Source organism: Camelina sativa, chromosome 2 (genome assembly GCF_000633955.1).
Source record: "Camelina sativa cultivar DH55 chromosome 2, Cs, whole genome shotgun sequence".
In the NCBI taxonomy this organism is placed as follows: domain Eukaryota; kingdom Viridiplantae; phylum Streptophyta; class Magnoliopsida; order Brassicales; family Brassicaceae; genus Camelina; species Camelina sativa.
Genome location: NC_025686.1, coordinates 8,326,718 through 8,345,855, shown reverse-complemented (window position 1 = coordinate 8,345,855; position 19,138 = coordinate 8,326,718). Strand labels below are relative to the sequence as shown.

Genomic DNA, 19,138 nt, shown 5'->3' with positions numbered 1-19,138 from the left:
TATAGAGAGAACCTTAGCGGCTTTCCTCCAACCAAAAACCATACCTCCGATGAAATGTCTATTGCCAATTGATTGGACAATAGATAATGAATGGTCTTCCCACAATACAGGTAGTCGGATTCCGCTAGATCCAATCACACTCCCACCTGCGAATTCTTTCTTATTTGGTCGTACACCTCATCACCAACGAAGTCTTTCAAACCAGCTAGATTAGACAAACTACAATCGTTGTGCATGCTTCTGATCGCCAGTGGAAAATTACCATCTGGATACAGCCTTCTTTGATACCTCTTCGCAACATTGCTTGACCCCATAACTACGACAGAATACAGAATCATTAGTTTGGTTATTAATTCAAATATCACAAAAAATCTGTTGCTTAGATTGGCAACAAAACAAGAAGAAGTCTCACAAAAATCTTCCGGAAAAGAGAATTCAAAAGAATACAGAAAACGAACATAAATATCGCCATAAGTAACCTTCCACAAAATACAACGCCTACTATGAAATACTCAAACTCTTTCTAAACAGTAAACAATCGAGACTAAACCACGATATAGAAATTTACCTCACAGCAGATCGCTATATTTCCCTCCTCCTCAACTTCAAACCACTTCGCCGTCAACTCGCCGTCCGCCCGTGGTCCACCAGCCAAACGTACTCCACACAGATTCTGTCCACGCCGCACGCTTTCCAAATAGTTAAAAAAAAACCTGATCTCAACCCAACTTTCGTAAGACAAACAACACAAAAATTCAAGGGATCGATTCATGCTTTTGTTGGAATTCTCTATTTATTTTCCCCTTTTAAGATCTTGGTTTTAAAAGAGAATGACATAAAACGTAATAAAACACACAACTCAGGTATAGAAGTAATTTGCAAACTTTTATGTGTTATTCTAGTAAGTCCAAAATCTCAACATGTTAGACTACTAATAAACATACTTTTATGTAATATTCTAGGTAATTTCCCTTTTTATTATGTTGATGCTTCTATGTTATATTTTAGTTGGACAAAGTTATGGTCATGTTTTTTTTTTTTTTTGAAGGAATTACCAAAAAATGTGCTGTGGATTAAATTCTAGAATTAATCATAAATTATAAAATTGTCATATGTGTTTGGAATGTATTAACTTGCATATTATACCCACATATATATATATATATGCACTACATAGTAACATGATCTGTTTACTTTTATAACAACGAATTTTAAATGATAAATTAAAAATGAAAACAATTAATTTTTATATACATTAAACACATAAAATAACTACTTCCCACATATCTGTATATTATTTTATATAAAAAAACACAATCAAACGGTGTACCACAGGTCAAAATTTAGATAACATTCTAACATCTATATTAAAAATCAAAAATTTAACCAATTATTTAAAATCATATATGAACGTTGCAATTAATATATTCCTAAAAAAATATTTAAAATATCCAAGTTAGATCCGCGTCCATCTGTCCACAATCCGAATTGCTTAAAACAAACCTGGATATAGTTTTCTCCGAATTAGTAATGTTTGGGAAAAATTTTAAGAGTGTCAATAAGATTTTACCCTTGATGAGAAATTTTCGAAGACTGTTTTGAGTGACACATTTCGTAAATAGATAAGTAATTTCGGACATTTTCAAAATGTACTTTACTTTTAATAATATTAAGATTCAGATTCTAATCCAGATCCAAAATCAAACCTAATTAGGTTCAGTTTAATTTTGGAAACCTTTAATTTTGGATTCTCAATAAAATTAGAAAACTAATCTGAATCCAAAAAAATTTGAACCGATCCGATTTGAAAAACAGTTGGATTCTATACAACCTAGTCTGACAAATCCGAAGTTCGAATTATTCGATCTAATCTGAATCAAAAATCTAAACATCCAAACGTAATTTCAAAGACACAACAACCAAGCTCGAAATTGGTCAAAGAGTTTGGTTTGGTACTGGATGATATGCCCGATATATTCATAGAGAAATATTTTTGAAAAAATGCTGATGTGTTGTTTTGAGAAAGCTCGAGACATTTTAGCAAATAACCTTCATTAGTTAATACTAATTACATTCATGTCATTATATATTTCATTCGAAATTCATAGAATAAATTAAAAATATTTTTTTATTTTCCAAATTTAACAATGTGCACCTTTTTTATTGACATCTACTTTATTAAACATTTCAAAATTAGTATTATAAAATTTAATGCCTAATTTATGTCTAATTTAATTAGTAAGAATAATATTATTCATATATTTACATTGAAATACCAAAAATTACCAATATATTAATAGAGAAACATTATGAGGAAAATGATGATATGTAAAGTGCTCAAAACAATTTTTAATAATTCAGCTTCATTTGGTAATATTATTTATAGTAACATGCCATTTTGCGGAGATAAAAAGAATTAAAATAAAACAATTTGCAGATATGCCCCTTGATTTCACGGAATCACGATTTTGATTAATATCATCTTTTAATGGTGTTCGATTCACACTAAAGATGTAAAATCTGCTTTTTCTACTATCGCAGATTCTTCTACTCAATTTCCTTTGTCGTCTTAAAGAAATGTCTGGCGGCGACTCGACGACGACCACGGCCATGGAGATCGCCGGTGACAAGGTTGATTCGAAGGACGTTGAGGCAACAACAACAACAGGAGATATCGAGTCCCAGATTCTCGCGGCTATGCAGTCCCGAGTAACCTACCTCAGAGATAAAGCAGAGTAAGAAATCGTTGCTTAAGGCATCTCTCTCTCTTCGCTTCGATTTCACGGAAATTATCAGTGTTGTTAATTTGTTTAAATTTGGTGAAAGATGGTTGAAACGAAGGAAAATGAGGATCTAGGTCTATGTGAATTGAGTTGTTCGAGGTAGCATTCAGTGTATGTGGGTAGTCTAGGTTTTTATAAGATTCGTTTGGTGATGATTTAGAGTTGGATTTTGGGGAGAAACTAGGGTTTTGTGGTCAGTGATGTTTGTTAAACTTGGTAAAATATGGTTGAAACGAAAGAAAAATGAGAGTCTGGGTCTATGAATTGAATTGTTGTAGTAGCATTCAGTGTCTGTTTGTGTAAGATTGGTTTGGTGATGTTGTAGAGCTAGATTTTGTGGAGAAACTGAAGCCTTATGGTATGGTTCCAAAGCATAGTTTTGGTGAAAGCTATATTGAAACGAAGAAATGAGAATTTTAGATTTGTGAATTGAGCTGTTCGAGTAGCAATCACTGTCCTTGGTAGGATAGCTTTGTGTCAGAGCTTGGCGATGATTTAGAGTTTGATTTCGTGGAAAATGAGGGCTGTAATGGTTTCATTTCGTTTAAGTATATGAGACGAAGATTTTCATTCAAAGGAATGGCTGAAGATTGATATTATCTTTAGTTTATGGTTTAAAGGGTTTCAGATAATTGTTAAAAGTATCCGAGAAAGGTTTTTTGAAGCACAATTATCTGGAATTTGGTTTTTGCAGCAGCCTCACCTGTGAGAGTGTGCGGAGGTTGCTGGAGGAGGATCTGAAATTGGAGAAACATGCTTTGGATGTGCATAAGAGCTTTGTTAAACAACATTTGGTTCAGGTATCCTTTGCTATAGTTAATGCCAAGTTTTGCATGAAATAGAGGAAATATCTTACTTCTTGTAGCTGACTAATTATGCCTCGATATGTTTTCTTGGTGATAACAGTGCTTAGAAGGTGCTGAGAATGATGAAACTTCAGAAAATTCTCAAGAAACTGAGAAGAAAGATGATGTAGCTCCAGTGAAAGAAGCAGCAACGTTATCGGAAGAGCACAAGGTGAAAAAAGATGTCAAGGCAGATATGACTGGTGATGATGACAAAACAGATGATTCTCCTGTGATGGGACTTCTGACAGATGACAACACGTCCAAATCTGTAGCTGAGCAAACAAAAGATGAGGAGAGCAAAGAGGTCCTTCAGAGTGACATAAAGAAAGCCCTTCGTAAAAGGTCTTCTTATATTAACGCTAATTCTGAGTAAGTCGATTCTGTCTTCTTTTCTGAAATCCTTTCTCAGATGCCATATTTTAACCGTTAGGAAACATTTTTCTATATGTCAGTTTGTTGTCGTCAATAATTTTGGGAGACTTATCTTTGTTTATAATCGCTTGCTTTGTTTCAGGAAAATTACAATGGGTTTACTTCGTCGACTTTTGGAGCAAGATCTTAAATTAGAAAAGTATTCTCTTGACCCCTACAAGAAATTCATTAATGAAGAATTAGATGAAGTAAGTAACTATAATTTACTATGTTTCTTGTTATAACTGAGAGACACATTCTTCTTATAGCTTTTCTTGGCTAATTAGGTACTACAAGCTCTTGAAACTACAAAACCTATAACTAAGGCTATGGCTCCGAAGAAAACTACAAAACGTATGACTAAGGATATGGCTCGGAAGCCAACTGTAACCAGGAATGTCAAGAGCACACCAGCTAAAAATTCAGACAGTGAAGAAATGTCTGATTCAGATGGTGAAGACGAGGAGGAGGACATGGAAGTAGCTGTGAAAAAGAAGACGGCTGAGAAAAGAAAGTCATCAAAGTCAGAGGGAACCGGAAAGAGGAAACGTGAAAAGGAGAAAGTTGCATCTGTGAAGAAGACAAAACAAACAGATTCACAGAGCGACAGTGATGCAGGAGAAAAGCCATCATCGTCAGAAAAATCTGTGAAGGTATAGCAGCTTTGTTGTTGCTTCTATCTCGAATCCTATTAAAACAGTGCACAATATACAACGCTTGGTGTCTGTTTGTCTAATATCTTTTAACTCCAGAAACAGGAAACTCCAACGACTGGCTACGGGAGGCGTGTTGAGCATCTTAAATCGATCATCAAATCTTGTGGAATGAGGTTTTTAATCAAACCCGGTAGATCTTTAAAATCTGTGTTGGTTCATACTCCAGGTTTTTTTATTTTATCTCTTTCTTGCCAGTATTTCTCCATCGGTTTACAGGAAAGCCAAGCAGGCTCCCGAGGAGAAACGCGAGGATACTCTGGTAAAAGAACTCAAGGAGATACTCGCCAAAGAAGGATTGTCTGCAAATCCTTCAGAAAAAGGTAATGTTCACACTTACGAAGTTTCCTCTACCATTAGGAAAGCGTAAGAAACCTTCGAGATATTCTAGGGTGAAACCATATAATTACACCTTCGAGATATTCTAGAGTGAAACCTTATAAACCATATAAATTATTAACAATGTATATGTTTTGACCTGGTGACAGAGATCAAGGAAGTCAAAAAAAGAAAAGAAAGAACAAAGGAGCTTGAGGGTATTGATACGAGCAACATTGTGTCGAGTTCAAGGAGAAGATCTACAACAAGTTTTGTGCCGCCTCCGAAGCCAATAAAAGCAGAAGAAAGCGAGAGCGATGAATCAGAAGATTCTGATAATGAAGAGGATGAGGAAGAAGATGAAGTAGTAGTAGGAGAAGAAGAAGATGAAGAAGTGGTAGGAGAAGAAGAAGAAGAAGAAGAGGACGAGGAAGAAGGCGAGGGAGGTAATGAAGAAGGCGGAGAGGGAAGTCAAAACGAAGGAGAACCAAACACTGGTGCGAATCCTTTATGTGTTACATCAAATTTCAGCAGAATATATTTTATAAAACTGATGATTATCTTGGTTCTGTTGCAGAAGATGGTGATGAAGAGGACAGGGAATAATTTTATGATCGTCTGCTTTGCTTAGCTTTGTCGCAGGAACAATGTAGCTTAGTTTCTCTGTGTGTTGTTATAGAGTGGTGATATTTTGTACTTCTAGAAGTGTTTAATCATGGTCATGACATTAGGATATGAATTTTAAGAGATGCACTATAACACTGGATTAGGTTTCAGCTAAAACTTTGAATGAATATGATATGTTTTGGCTTTTGTTCCACTAAATCACATACTGTTCCTAGTTCGATACCAATTGTGAAAATAAGAAAAAGAGCATTTCACTAAGATTCAACAACCTGCTTAACCCTCAAAAGGTTCACTAGTTTTTCATTTGCATAAAAAAATCTTTTTCGCATGCAGTCACAATGAGAAACACACGTTCCTCACTCAGATCCAAGATTATTCTTTCCATCTCCCTTCCAGTCCTAATCATTTTCTTGAACTTTTAAATTTGTAAATCAACCTAAATATCTTCTTAATCGCCATGTCAACCAAGAACGTTTAGTTCTCCATACTTTGCAACAAACTTTAAAAAAAAAATATTTTAACAACATCATCACTATACGTTTCATAGGCTTTTAAAGATTAATCTTGTCAATACTAAGTTCATATTTGGCGTCTAACGATACATTTACCAAATTAAGATTTCTTCCATTTCCTTGATTACACAACTACAGAAAATATACAACATTTTTTTATATATAGTTGAATCTAATAATTACCACAAGACAGCTTAAAAATGTAAACAACATAAAACAAACAAGTAAGATAAAACAAATTTCCCTTCTTGGAAATTTGGTCTTCCAAAATTTGAGAGCAATGTCTTTTTGTTTAGGTATTGTTAGCCACACCTTTGTCTACTGCAATGGGAATACCACCAATACCCTCTGTCTTTGTGGAGATGTTGGTGATTGGCAGCTCCTGCAATCCTGTTTTCTCCTCAACCGAAATCACTTCGTCCTTAGCTTTTCCCCACACGACGCAATATAGCCCAAACACGATGAAAATCGCCCCGATTATACTGCATTTACAAAATTAAACAACTAATTAGTTACGTACATATTGCATATAATCTAATCGTTTGTACCAATGGCAAAATATTTTACCTTCCGAGGTGGATCTTTTCAGCCAAAACTAGCACGCCAAGGAAGGCAGTGATGATCATGCACATAGGGCTGAACGAGGTCGTAAAAACCGGGCCTCGTTCCCTAATCACAATGCTTTGTATGTAATACGCCATACCAGAACAAACCACTCCCTGATATTAGTACCATTCAGTTACCATTAAAATCAATATTTACTAGCTAGTGTGATTATATATACAATCAGATGGTTTCGTATTAAACGGTGAAAACTTACCGAGTATACCGCAGCAAGTGTGCCCGAGTCCATNATACATTTACCAAATTAAGATTTCTTCCATTTCCTTGATTACACAACTACAGAAAATATACAACATTTTTTTATATATAGTTGAATCTAATAATTACCACAAGACAGCTTAAAAATGTAAACAACATAAAACAAACAAGTAAGATAAAACAAATTTCCCTTCTTGGAAATTTGGTCTTCCAAAATTTGAGAGCAATGTCTTTTTGTTTAGGTATTGTTAGCCACACCTTTGTCTACTGCAATGGGAATACCACCAATACCCTCTGTCTTTGTGGAGATGTTGGTGATTGGCAGCTCCTGCAATCCTGTTTTCTCCTCAACCGAAATCACTTCGTCCTTAGCTTTTCCCCACACGACGCAATATAGCCCAAACACGATGAAAATCGCCCCGATTATACTGCATTTACAAAATTAAACAACTAATTAGTTACGTACATATTGCATATAATCTAATCGTTTGTACCAATGGCAAAATATTTTACCTTCCGAGGTGGATCTTTTCAGCCAAAACTAGCACGCCAAGGAAGGCAGTGATGATCATGCACATAGGGCTGAACGAGGTCGTAAAAACCGGGCCTCGTTCCCTAATCACAATGCTTTGTATGTAATACGCCATACCAGAACAAACCACTCCCTGATATTAGTACCATTCAGTTACCATTAAAATCAATATTTACTAGCTAGTGTGATTATATATACAATCAGATGGTTTCGTATTAAACGGTGAAAACTTACCGAGTATACCGCAGCAAGTGTGCCCGAGTCCATACCGATCTTCCAGGCGCTCAAGTCACGCACCATCACGACAGAAGCAATGGTGTTTAATATTGTTCCCATGCCGCAAATCCACATAACGAGTGATAGTTCCGCCGGATATATTTTCAACGTGAATGACTGAACAAAATTAACCATTTTGTTAACTTTAATATACACTATTCATCTTTTGTTAATGCCATGTAAATTATGTATAGCTTTACCAATAATATATTACAAATTAGTTTACATTACCCAATATATATGTATAACTTAGGTACCACTCTTTGTTATGTTAATAGTGATTAGAATATTTATGGTGTGTTACATAGACTAATTTGAACACACTAATTGAGAATCTAAATATAAGAGACTAATTTTTACTTACTTGTAAAATGAAGAAACCTGCCCAACTGGTGATACTACCCATAACCGCTAGGGTTCCGGTGACCCAGTTCTGGTCAGTGGTCTCGGATGAGCTGCTGGAGGAGCCACCGTGTAAAGAGGTATGAGCACTCTTAAAGAGCTCAATGGCTGGACCTTTGTACAACGTCATCACCATCGCTCCTACTAAGGTGATTGCTGTTCCAATCACCTTTGCAAGACTTCGTACCTTCTTCAAGTTTACAGTTTCTATCCTGATTATATTAAACAAATANCCCAACTGGTGATACTACCCATAACCGCTAGGGTTCCGGTGACCCAGTTCTGGTCAGTGGTCTCGGATGAGCTGCTGGAGGAGCCACCGTGTAAAGAGGTATGAGCACTCTTAAAGAGCTCAATGGCTGGACCTTTGTACAACGTCATCACCATCGCTCCTACTAAGGTGATTGCTGTTCCAATCACCTTTGCAAGACTTCGTACCTTCTTCAAGTTTACAGTTTCTATCCTGATTATATTAAAAAAAAAATACATGATTAGTGAATTAGTAAAAAGAAAACTATGTTTACGTTTGCTAGTTAAAAAAATTTGAGAAATATATTAAATCTAATTATATTAGAAACAATTTACCTGAAAATGACAGCCATTATAAAAGTAATGGCAGGAAGTGCATTAACAAAGGCAGAACTGTACGTAGCTGACGTGGCTTTCATTCCTATGTAGTACAAGTTCTGGTCCAAAAGTGGTCTGAATAGACAAGCAATAACAATTACGAATGGATCAATTTATTAATTATGTATCTAATCATATGCTTCAATTTTGCATCATCTTCTGCTCAACCAATCATATTCTAGTTTTTTCACAATCACTCTTAAAAGATAAAGGAAACACAAATAAGTGAATGACTATGAATGAGAAGACGGCGATGAGTGATGATCTCATCAAGAATATTTACCACTAGAATCTTTTCGAAAAGATTCGACCAAAATAATATTGTTTTACACCTCATTTCTATGGAAAAAAACTTTGTTTAAATAAATTATTGAATTGGCTTTTATATAAAAACTTTGTTTTATTTATCGATTTTTAAAATCTTACATAAACAAAAAAGACAATAGGTCCGCCTCTATAGTATTACGCAAATCTAAATTTTTAATTTTCATTATATTTGGTATATTGGTAAAATATGTATTTATCGTTTTATTGTTTTTTATTTAAATATTTTTATTTTCATTGATTAAGAAGCAAATTTGAACTGTCTCTAATAGTTTACAAAAAGTGCTTTAAATGTTAGGCATGACGCATATATTATCATGAAAATATATCAACGTCACAATTTTTTCATTTGTCTTTATTAGGCCCCGAGAATCCTATATAATTATTTATAAAATTATAGTATGTCGTTAATCTAAATGTGTCGTTTGAATATTACATATATAAGTATATGTATATATATGTGTTATGTATGCACATGTTAATGTATAAACACATATATATATATATATATATATGTGTGTGTTCACACCTACCACACATATATTGACATATATATATATATATTAATATATATACTATTATACATGCACATGAAAAAGGGGATAAGGTTTATGTATACGGAGCTTACTCTAGGAATCCGAGGGAAAGAATCCTAAAGAACAATGGCCATGTCATCTTTGGTCTTATTTTCCTGAAAAGTATGCGATAAATTAGTATTGAGACACTTAATTATATATATAAACCAAACTAAACAACGCATACAACATCATGAAACATACATACCTCTCGAGAACGAGGGCAAAAGGAGCAATGACAATGGTGGCGACGACGTGACGATAGGTAGCAAGGATCCAATGGTTCATGCCATGTTTGAAGGAGACCATGGTAATGATGTACATGCCTGCATATCCGAATTGGAGTGATATGATTGCTATTATTGGCTTCAACTTACCCACTTTCCCACATTGTTTTTCTCCTCCCTTCATTTTGGTGCCCTTGATTTTGAGATGTAAGTATTTATTTATATGATTCTATATATAATATATATATATATATATCGTTATATCTCTCTCTCGATACGAGATGTTTCGTGAACGATGAAGAGATACTTGTTTAAGCATACAAAACCAAATGGGAAATGATCCTTCTTATAGTCCATCAAAAGTTAGATTTAAAAGATAAATACCATTATTTTGTTGTTTCAATAATACGTCTACGTATCTTCTCGAATATTATAATGCAAAGATATGAGTAACAAAAACAAAGGGCATTATTTATAAAACAAAGGGCATTATAGAAAGAAAAAAAAAAAAAAAGACATATTGGGAAATTTTTAATTTTTTTTTGTTCCTACGGAAACTTGCAAAATAGAAGGACCAATAAACTTCTAGAGTTTGTGCATTAATTGATTATATATTATTTACTTTTTCAAAAACAACAAATCAAGAAAAAAATTGTAAATAAAATTTTGTTTATCGTGTATGTTATTTTTAATTGATGACACATTGTTTTAAATATTATCACTCTATTTATCTATCAAATCCGAAAATGCCATCTAGATAGAATTTATTAAAATCCTTAAAAGTATTCAAAAACTACTATTATCTTCCTCATTTTAATTCTTTTTAAGTTTTTCATTACCCCTCATTAGAGTCACTGTAAATTAGGTTAGACAAATAACTTAACAATTTGTCACCTAATTAGGCAAATCACGTAACACAAACACCTGATTTAATTTTCAGGGTCTCTTATACTGCATGTGCATGTTTATTTATTTGAATACAACTATAAGAAGGTTAGAAACAGTCGACGGCTAAGGCCATCTTCCATTAGTGTCTTTCAAATGCTAGGTAACTTGGCAACGTACCTAATATGGGATAAAAGAGTCTTGAAGATTAGTAACCACAGAAATCTGGTTCGCCGCGCGAACTAGACAATTATCCAACCAGTGAATGTAAGTGTTGGAATACAATCTAAGTCCTTGAAGGACTATCATTACTATATAAAAGGTTAGGGTTAATTCACTAATTGTCAATTAGTTTTTAGTTAGAAGTCTAAGATAAGGCCAAGTTTAGCGTGATATCAGAATCCAAAGTTCAAATTCTGGTGAACGTAGAAAAGTGGATACAGATATGCCTCTTGTTAACCTTAATAGGAATCTAAAAAGATGTTTATTATCAGTACAAGTGGGATTGATTCGAGATGGAGTTATCATCTCGAAGAGGCATGTTAAAATGTTTTACCTTTACTGGTTTATAAATACCTTTAAGGAGACAAATAAATAAAAATTAACCTTAAAATCAGAAACATCATATCCTTTTGCCATTTTATTATAAGTGTTGTTAAATGTTTTCACACACTTATATAATTTTTATTTCATTATACCCTTTATCAGTACACTTATATAATATTTTTTTAAACGGTCAATAGATTAAAAAATGAGGATAAAATAGAACTGTTAACAAAAATCTGCAAAAATATTTAAACTGAAACAGACAGATATATATATTTATATACTTTTTTTTTGGACAAACATATATAGAGTATTATTTCTGTCTTACTTTTGTGTGTTGTGAGCAAAAAGGATCAACGAAATGAACCAATAGAATTCTAAAAGACAAGAAAAAACATCAACACGTCTACAAAAACTATTTTGAATTATTGTTTCATGCACGTTCATTTCTGGATTCAAATGTGAGAAAACTGACTCAGACAACAATACAAGTACTATGTGGTTTTACATCCAAATTTTTGACATTGGATATAGTATTCTCTCTTTTTATATATATAGAATTACTTTATACTCTTTTCATTTCATTTAAGAGATACCCTTATCCATTAGTGATAAAATACCATACCTAATACTTCTATCAATTTATATGTTCTGAATCATAATATATTCAAATGGTATGATAAAATATAGAGAATTTGTTAGAAATGTCTCTTTTGAGATGCCCCTTTTCAAAAATACTCATTTTCTTGGTCATTTTCATTTTTGTCTCCTTTTATATAATTACAATATGTTAAATTAGTTTTTATATTTTTTTTAGGTTTAAATTCTCTATTTTATATTTATGATATAGTTTTAAAGGAGTAGGATTTAGTCTTTTGAGTTTAGAGTTTACAATTTAGTCATTTTGTATATAGAAAAGGGGTATTTTTGAAAACACAGACAATATGAAAGACTATTTTTGATAATACTCTTAAAATATAGCTATTAGAAGGAAAAAACAAAAAAAAAACAAATCTTAAAAATAACAAAACCCAAAGGAAAGAAAGAAATGGATAGCTAGTGGACCTCTTGGCAATGAATAATGCATTATCCTGCACATTTAAATTTATGTATTCAGGTGTTGTGTTTTGTTGGTTTCCTATTTATACTTTTTCATATTAGAAGTTGGGTTTTTTCCTTACTGACCACCAAGTGCTGTCTCGTCTCGGTGCTCTAACGTGACGCAATTAATTCCACTTAATCTCGCACTAAGCTTAAGTGAAGATAATAAGCAAGGATTTAACTGGATGGCATAGAATAATATTTGTCTCGTCAGTGCCGTGTCAATGACTCGGTTTTGGGCAAAATTTTATAATGTGAAATTTTGAAAAAAGTTAACTAACAATATATCATCTAAATTTTGTGTTAAAATAAAAATTTATAGAGTTTTTGAATCAAATATTAAGAATAATAAAAGATATAACAAAAAAACTAATGATAATAATGATAAAGTTCAAATTTGTAGTTAAAAACACTTAAACATTGAAATTAACTGAATAAACCTAAAAAAAATATTTGTCAAATGTAGCCTTAAAAATATGTTTGAGGATGTGGCCTAGGGCTATTGCCCCATTTCACGGCACTGTGTCTGGTACATTTTCCAAAAGGAATTGGCTTTAGATCCTTTAAAATTATCTCCATATGGAAGTTTGTTTCATAATTTCCAAAAATCTGAATTCTTTTCATCGAGTATCTTGAAAGGTATATTAATTCTGAGAAAATATACTTATACATGTGTCAAAAACTAGGTTGCATAGAAATTCTCTTCGATATTTGTTTGTTTGTTTCTGAAACATGAGAATATGGAAAAAAAATAATATTTGAATATGGAAAATTTTGAAAACAGGAAAAAGTAATACGCAATTTATAAAATACCTAAATTTATGAATCTGAGTGATTTATCCTTTATCTTTCAGTTAAACTATTTAATATTTATATTTTAGAGTGGTTTTAAACATTGTTTATTTTATATGGTTTTAACGTTTGATATTTTATTTTAATATATTTTAATATATACACGTTTCCAATTGGTATCCATTTTAACTTTTATGAAAATACTTTTTTTTGTTTTCAAAATATTTCCCTTCCATGTATTCGTTTCTGTTTTCCTACAACAATATAGGTCAAAGACAATATTTAATGTTTTTCGGTAGCAATACATTTCGAAAGCTAGAATTTTTTTTTTTTTTTTTGGTTTTAATGTTAAGGAAAGCTAGAATCTTGTTCAAGATGAATGTACATTAAGTTATTTATGCGCCTTCCATATGGAATTACCCATGATAAGAAGGTATGCACTTTTTTTGGTGTTGCGAAACCCTTTTTTTTTTTTGATAACCCTATCAATTGATCTGGTAGATTCGGTAGAAATGCATCTAAATGCTACAAAGTGAACTTCTCTCCAAAAGACTACCACACTGCCTATCCAGAATTTGAAATGCTTTCCAACTAATGTTTGGTGTAGCCAGATCGTTTGCTATCGTTTGCTAGTGGATTAACATTTAACAGGGTAGCTGTGTGGGCCTAAGCCTAAATTCAAAATTGTTATATAGATGAGATTTTTGTTTTCAGAAAAACTCAACCCCCGTAAAAAATGTTTTAGCACATTTTCATTTCTCACCAACCACTACTGGACCACTACAAATCTTATCCAATACAACTACAAATATGATCCATTGTTGTTCCATAAGACACCCACTTGGTTCTTAGTAGTATCCGTACACGAATTTTAATATTCCCATGTCCGATTCACACTATTGTTTCAAAAGAGATCCATTTAGTTCTTATCACTAACAAAACACGAATTAAAAAGGTATAATTGTTAGAACTTCACCAAGAAAAATATCTGCTATACAGTTTAGTTAGAATATTAAATTGCTAGCTTAAGCCTACCTCAAAGGTTGAATTACAAAAATGGTTGGTAAGCCAAGTACGAAGACACTCCAAACTCAGTTTTTGCAGAATGAAGCTCAAGGAAGAATAAACACTTTTTGTCTTTTAGGCATGTAGGGCAGTGTGACTATAAAACATGAACAATGAACATGAGAATCATAAATCGTGCTTTTATTGTAGTGATCGTGCGAACTTTGACAATCATACTCTTTGAGTGCCCTCGACACTTGAATGTTGATTACCTCTGTTTCCTTTCATCTCACATGTGTTTTTGCCACTCTTTCTGTTAGCCATACTTTTTGAAGTGTTTCTCCAACCTTCACCTGAGTAGTTTTGCTTGGGACAAATTTTTGTGGATTTAATCTTAAGACATGGAGTAAAACTTCATGTCTAAATTACCCCGAAATATATCTACCCCATCTACTCTTTACTTTTAGTTTATGATGAAATAATTATTATGCTCGTCTCGAAATTTTTATATATCTCTCATAGAAACACTACCATACCACATTGAGACATCCTGTTTAACAAGCATGCATGCTTGCCGTCTAAACACAAAACTGTTTGGATTTTGGAGACATTTTTTAATCATTTTACTTTTATAACTATATTAAAAACAAAATTGAGTGGAAGTCAGAAGAATTAACGAATAAAAACAATGTGTGATCCAGGGCACTGTTATCACTTCGTCTAACTCCATTAGCTTATTGTTTATTTATTTATGTTGAGTGAATGTACTAAAAAAGTTGTGTCTGAATTGTGCTTCCATATTATTACATTTGTTTACCATGCGACTATTTCTTGAGTCTATGATAATAAACTTAAACCATTCTCATTTTAATAAAATATCTACATTCTTAGCCCAATTAAAAACAAAAACAAGAAAGAAAAATTAAATAAGGTGACGAAGTGAAATGACCAATTGGTGACAGCTTATCCTATGGGAAGGTTGTTAAAGGGTGAGGACCAGGGTTCGAAGAACGCCTGACGCACCAATAAACTACTGGTGGATTGGGATATCCACAGTGATGGGTTAGGATCGGTGCCCTGTAGGGCCAGCTTGGAGTCCGTTGGAACGGCTAGAAGTGGGCTAGCAGGGTCCATAGACGGTCTGTTAGGACAACTAGCAGTGGGCTAGTGGAATCCGCATGACGGGTTGTCATAATATATAAAGAAAGGTTTACATTCTAAAGATCCATAGTTGTTGGTAGAGGAGATTGAGCATCTTGTCCTTCTAAATTATATATGCTTTTCTTAGTAGTAAGCTACCTAATTATGTATCAAACTTATAATAACAGATAATCAATCTTTAGAATTCAAATACATTAACACCATATTATGATGTTAAAAATAAACGAACCCTTCGAGTTATGGTTTCTTGTTCATATTAGAATATTACAAAATAGATTGAAAACACAATTCTAAAAACGTTAAAAGAACCGCTGAATACAGAATTCGACACTTAATCCATATTTGGATTTCAAGTAGCGGTTACTATAAACATTCAGAATTTTATAAACATTCAAAAATACATAAAGATTTTTAAGGCTCCATTCTTTATATCTGAGTCCCTGAGCTCTCACCTTGATGTTCCATCACATGGTTTATATAATAACGTCCAGTAAATTCAGACCTGTAAATATATAAAGTGTAATAACATCATACATAACTTGATTTTTATATACATAATAACATCTTACATAGCTTTGTGATGTTCCAGTCCTTCGAACTTTGGTTTTATAAAGATCTTCGAAGAGGCCAATGTGTTTTTGATACATGGTGTACCTATAGACATTTACAATTTAAAGTGAACATATTGGTTATCTTTTGATGATTATATCAGAACTATTTTATGTTACATACCTTCATATTTTCCGACCTTCATAAACCACATTACACAAAACACAGGTTGGATTTATATATGAGATGGCACCCGTTTGATTGCCATGAAGACATGAATTGAGAAGCATAGTTGTTTTTGGCACGACACTTCACAGTTTCATTCCTACATGTTTATCAAATTAATAAAAATCTTAACAGAGACGACTTTAAAATGTAACTGTCCCAAAGGTAGAGTAAATGTCTTTTACCTGCCATTCAACAACGTGAGGAAAACTTCATTACTATAATTGGGACTCTCATATCTTCTTTTATCTTCCACATCTATTATACACCCACAAACATCTAATTTTGAAAAAGACAGAATTTAGCTTTACAAAGTGTTGCAAATCTATTTTTGTTAAAGGTTTAATTTCTACTTTCTATGGGAGGGACCAATACACAAAGTTACAAAATTCCTAAAGATTATAGATTTCCGAACACAAAGATATAATTAACAATAACAATATAAATTTGACTAAAGAAACATGTACCAAAAGATATGGTATGATTTATTCTTCCATAATATATATCATCCAAATTCTCGAATCGAAAGTAATTCTTTGGACTCAATAGTTCGAGAAGTGTCATCGTGGTATCATCCGTAAATTTAATTTGATAATGATGATGAGTTTTCCTCTCCTTGAGGGTTGGATTGATTACTCTGAAACTTCTGATATCATACCACTCACCATCATCGATATATTTCCGGAGTTTAGCGAGTGTATCTGGTAAAAAAAACAGCTTCGATTGTGTCATTCTTCACAGTTTAATAACAATTGTGTAAGAAGTCTCGTATATACGAACTGTTAAAATTTGAAATTTAAGTAAAAATCTTGGTCAATTAACGACACTAACCTTTACATCCACAAGAAGCAGAACTCGTTTCGTGAAGAACTCGCTGATACTCCAAGAATGTAAGACCTTGGCGTGGATACACCAATTAGTTCTTCTGGGACGAAGATCAGCAATATAGTCGAATCTCATGATTTCTCAAATTAGGTTTTTTTCTTGTTTCTTCTCTGTTATCAAAAACGAAAAAGGGATTTAAGATTTCTAAGAATACAAATAGTCACAATTAAATGTTGTGTCTTAATCGTTTTAGTGCCACACCTTTGGTTTGAGTATTAAAATTATTAATATTATATAAATAAATACAGTTTTAAGGTAAGGTTTGTCACCTTTGCATGTCCAAAATTAAATTTGTGTTAACACATTGAAGATGTTTTCACGTTTTCATTTTTTAAAATTCAAGATTTAGATTTGATATAAAAAGGATAATATTATTTAGGGAAAAAAACTCTGAAAATCGAGTAACAAATGTATAAAATAAAAAGGTATAGTAGATATTAGATGCTTAAAATAAAATCATATATTTTCAAAGACTTTTTTGAAAACAACATTAAGGGTTTTGTTTTGACATTTCCCTTCTTCATCTGTAATCAAAATCTTCAATCCTTTTCTGCTTATCACTCTAGAGAATGCAATGTGTAGTTGTCCATGCGTAAATACAAGCTTGGGTAAAAATAATCCAACATTTTCCAACGTCTGACCTTGGCTTTTGTTAATAGTAATCGCAAATGCAAGAGCAACAGGAAACTGACGACGCCTCATAAGAAAGGGAAACTTTGCATCCGGTGGTGACACAAACATCCTAGGGATAAGAACTTTATCATTAACGTTTCTTTTACCTGTTACAATCCTTGCTTCAATAACATGTTTAGCCATTTGAGTGACAATCAATCTCGTACCGTTGCATAAACCTCCCTTAGGATCAATATTCCTAAGCAACATGATAGGTGTTCCCTTTTTCAACGTGAGAACATGGTTAGGTAATCCAGAAACGTGAATACTGTTTAAGAATTCCTGAGTGTATATCATATCGTCGTAAGCACTTGTATCGGAAATCTCAATACTATCTGAACTCAAATATTGTCTATCTTCCCTTGGATATAATAAAACCAAAAAAGAAACCGTTTATATTGAATTTTGTTTTTAAAAATGTACTCTTAATATATCTGGAAGTTGAGAGAGCATATATTGATAAATTTATTTCCATCTTTATCACTTTAAGTTTATAATAAATATACTCATACTGATAATCATCCATTTAAGTAATTATATATAACATATATATATATATATATATATACTCTTTGAGATATGTTAATTTTCTTTTTCAAACAATAGTTATTTCCATCTTTATCATTTCAAATTTGTAAATTTTATATGAATCGTAAGTTTTATCCTTTGCCAGTATGACTTTTACAAATAAAGGTACATATCAAATCTTTCTTATACGGGTTACGGATCTTTGGAGCCCCTCAACTCAATCATGGAACCTGGAAAAAATATCAGAGATCATTCCTGAGTACCAGAATGAAATCATTGCGATCAGGCCAAGTATATTGGGAGCAAGAGACAAACTTATCTGGCTATCCTCGACATCTGGTGAATATAGCTCCAAGTCTGGTTATTTTGAAGCCACCAGAGACACAGCTGCACTGATCAATCAAACCTGTCACATAGAAGATTTCAATTGGATATCCATTGTGTGGAATACCAAAAGCTCCCCGAAACTAAAGTTATACTTGTTGAAAATATTGTGAGAAGCTCTACCTGTGGGACAAAACCTTCGGATCCGTGGAATTGAATCAGCGGCCTGTATCCACTGTAACCAGGAGGAGTTACCCTCCACCTGTTTTTTCAATGCCCCTTTGCTACACAAGTTTGGAACTTGGCACCTTTCAAGAACCTTTTTATACCCTCGCGAATCTCCTCTCTATCTCATGGAATAGAAACCCTCCAACGCCAAATCTCTCTGCCCCCAGTGGGATTGGGGGAGACTCCGCTTGCACCATGGATCCTCTGGCACCTCTGGACATCAAGGAATAAGAAGCTCTT

General features: G+C 33.0%; 3 protein-coding genes across 6 annotated transcripts; 1 reads left to right on the top strand and 2 right to left on the bottom strand.

The window, feature by feature from the left end:
* LOC104720170 (DNA ligase 1) lies at window positions 2,498-5,887 on the top strand. 3 transcript variants are annotated; one of them, XM_010438139.2, is made up of 9 exons: window positions 2,498-2,735; window positions 3,478-3,583; window positions 3,690-4,000; window positions 4,146-4,251; window positions 4,330-4,695; window positions 4,801-4,871; window positions 4,954-5,078; window positions 5,244-5,570; window positions 5,651-5,887. In XM_010438139.2, the coding sequence occupies exons 1-9, from the start codon at window positions 2,578-2,580 to the stop codon at window positions 5,677-5,679; spliced, it is 1,599 nt and encodes a 532-aa protein (XP_010436441.1). In that variant the 5' UTR covers window positions 2,498-2,577; the 3' UTR covers window positions 5,680-5,887. The 3 variants fall into 3 exon arrangements, with proteins under 3 accessions (XP_010436441.1, XP_010436435.1, XP_010436428.1); XM_010438133.2 differs by having other exon boundaries at window positions 2,499-2,735; window positions 4,795-4,871; window positions 5,654-5,887; XM_010438126.1 differs by having other exon boundaries at window positions 2,500-2,735; window positions 4,795-4,871.
* On the bottom strand, window positions 6,304-7,065 carry LOC104749729 (WAT1-related protein At4g08300-like). The gene is made up of 3 exons (XM_010471415.1): window positions 7,033-7,065; window positions 6,780-6,931; window positions 6,304-6,694 (listed from the first exon to the last, which is right to left on the bottom strand). Exons 1-3 carry the CDS (start codon window positions 7,063-7,065, stop codon window positions 6,505-6,507), a joined length of 375 nt encoding a protein of 124 aa, XP_010469717.1. The 3' UTR covers window positions 6,304-6,504.
* LOC104720159 (WAT1-related protein At4g08300-like) lies at window positions 7,072-10,385 on the bottom strand. 2 transcript variants are annotated; one of them, XM_019234366.1, is made up of 8 exons: window positions 9,979-10,374; window positions 9,824-9,886; window positions 8,830-8,946; window positions 8,496-8,707; window positions 8,207-8,244; window positions 7,801-7,959; window positions 7,548-7,699; window positions 7,072-7,462 (listed from the first exon to the last, which is right to left on the bottom strand). In XM_019234366.1, the coding sequence occupies exons 1-8, from the start codon at window positions 10,179-10,181 to the stop codon at window positions 7,273-7,275; spliced, it is 1,134 nt and encodes a 377-aa protein (XP_019089911.1). In that variant the 5' UTR covers window positions 10,182-10,374; the 3' UTR covers window positions 7,072-7,272. The 2 variants fall into 2 exon arrangements, with proteins under 2 accessions (XP_019089911.1, XP_010436420.1); XM_010438118.2 differs by lacking the exon at window positions 8,496-8,707 and having other exon boundaries at window positions 8,207-8,456; window positions 9,979-10,385.

Bases quoted from the DNA above. Each gene is read 5' to 3' on its own strand.
- LOC104720170 (XM_010438126.1), top strand. From the start codon at position 2,578: ATGTCTGGCGGCGACTCGACGACGACCACGGCCATGGAGATCGCCGGT. The intron at 5,079-5,243 runs GTAATGTTCACA...ACCTGGTGACAG, and splicing joins TGCAAATCCTTCAGAAAAAG to AGATCAAGGAAGTCAAAAAA. The intron at 5,571-5,650 runs GTGCGAATCCTT...GTTCTGTTGCAG, and splicing joins CGAAGGAGAACCAAACACTG to AAGATGGTGATGAAGAGGAC.
- LOC104720159 (XM_010438118.2), bottom strand. From the start codon at position 10,181: ATGAAGGGAGGAGAAAAACAATGTGGGAAAGTGGGTAAGTTGAAGCCA. The intron at 9,887-9,978 runs GTATGTATGTTT...CATACTTTTCAG, and splicing joins TTTGCCCTCGTTCTCGAGAG to GAAAATAAGACCAAAGATGA. The intron at 7,700-7,800 runs GTAAGTTTTCAC...TACTAATATCAG, and splicing joins CACTTGCTGCGGTATACTCG to GGAGTGGTTTGTTCTGGTAT.
- LOC104749729 (XM_010471415.1), bottom strand. From the start codon at position 7,065: ATGGACTCGGGCACACTTGCTGCGGTATACTCG. The intron at 6,932-7,032 runs GTAAGTTTTCAC...TACTAATATCAG, and splicing joins CACTTGCTGCGGTATACTCG to GGAGTGGTTTGTTCTGGTAT. The intron at 6,695-6,779 runs GTAAAATATTTT...TTGTAAATGCAG, and splicing joins GAAAAGATCCACCTCGGAAG to TATAATCGGGGCGATTTTCA.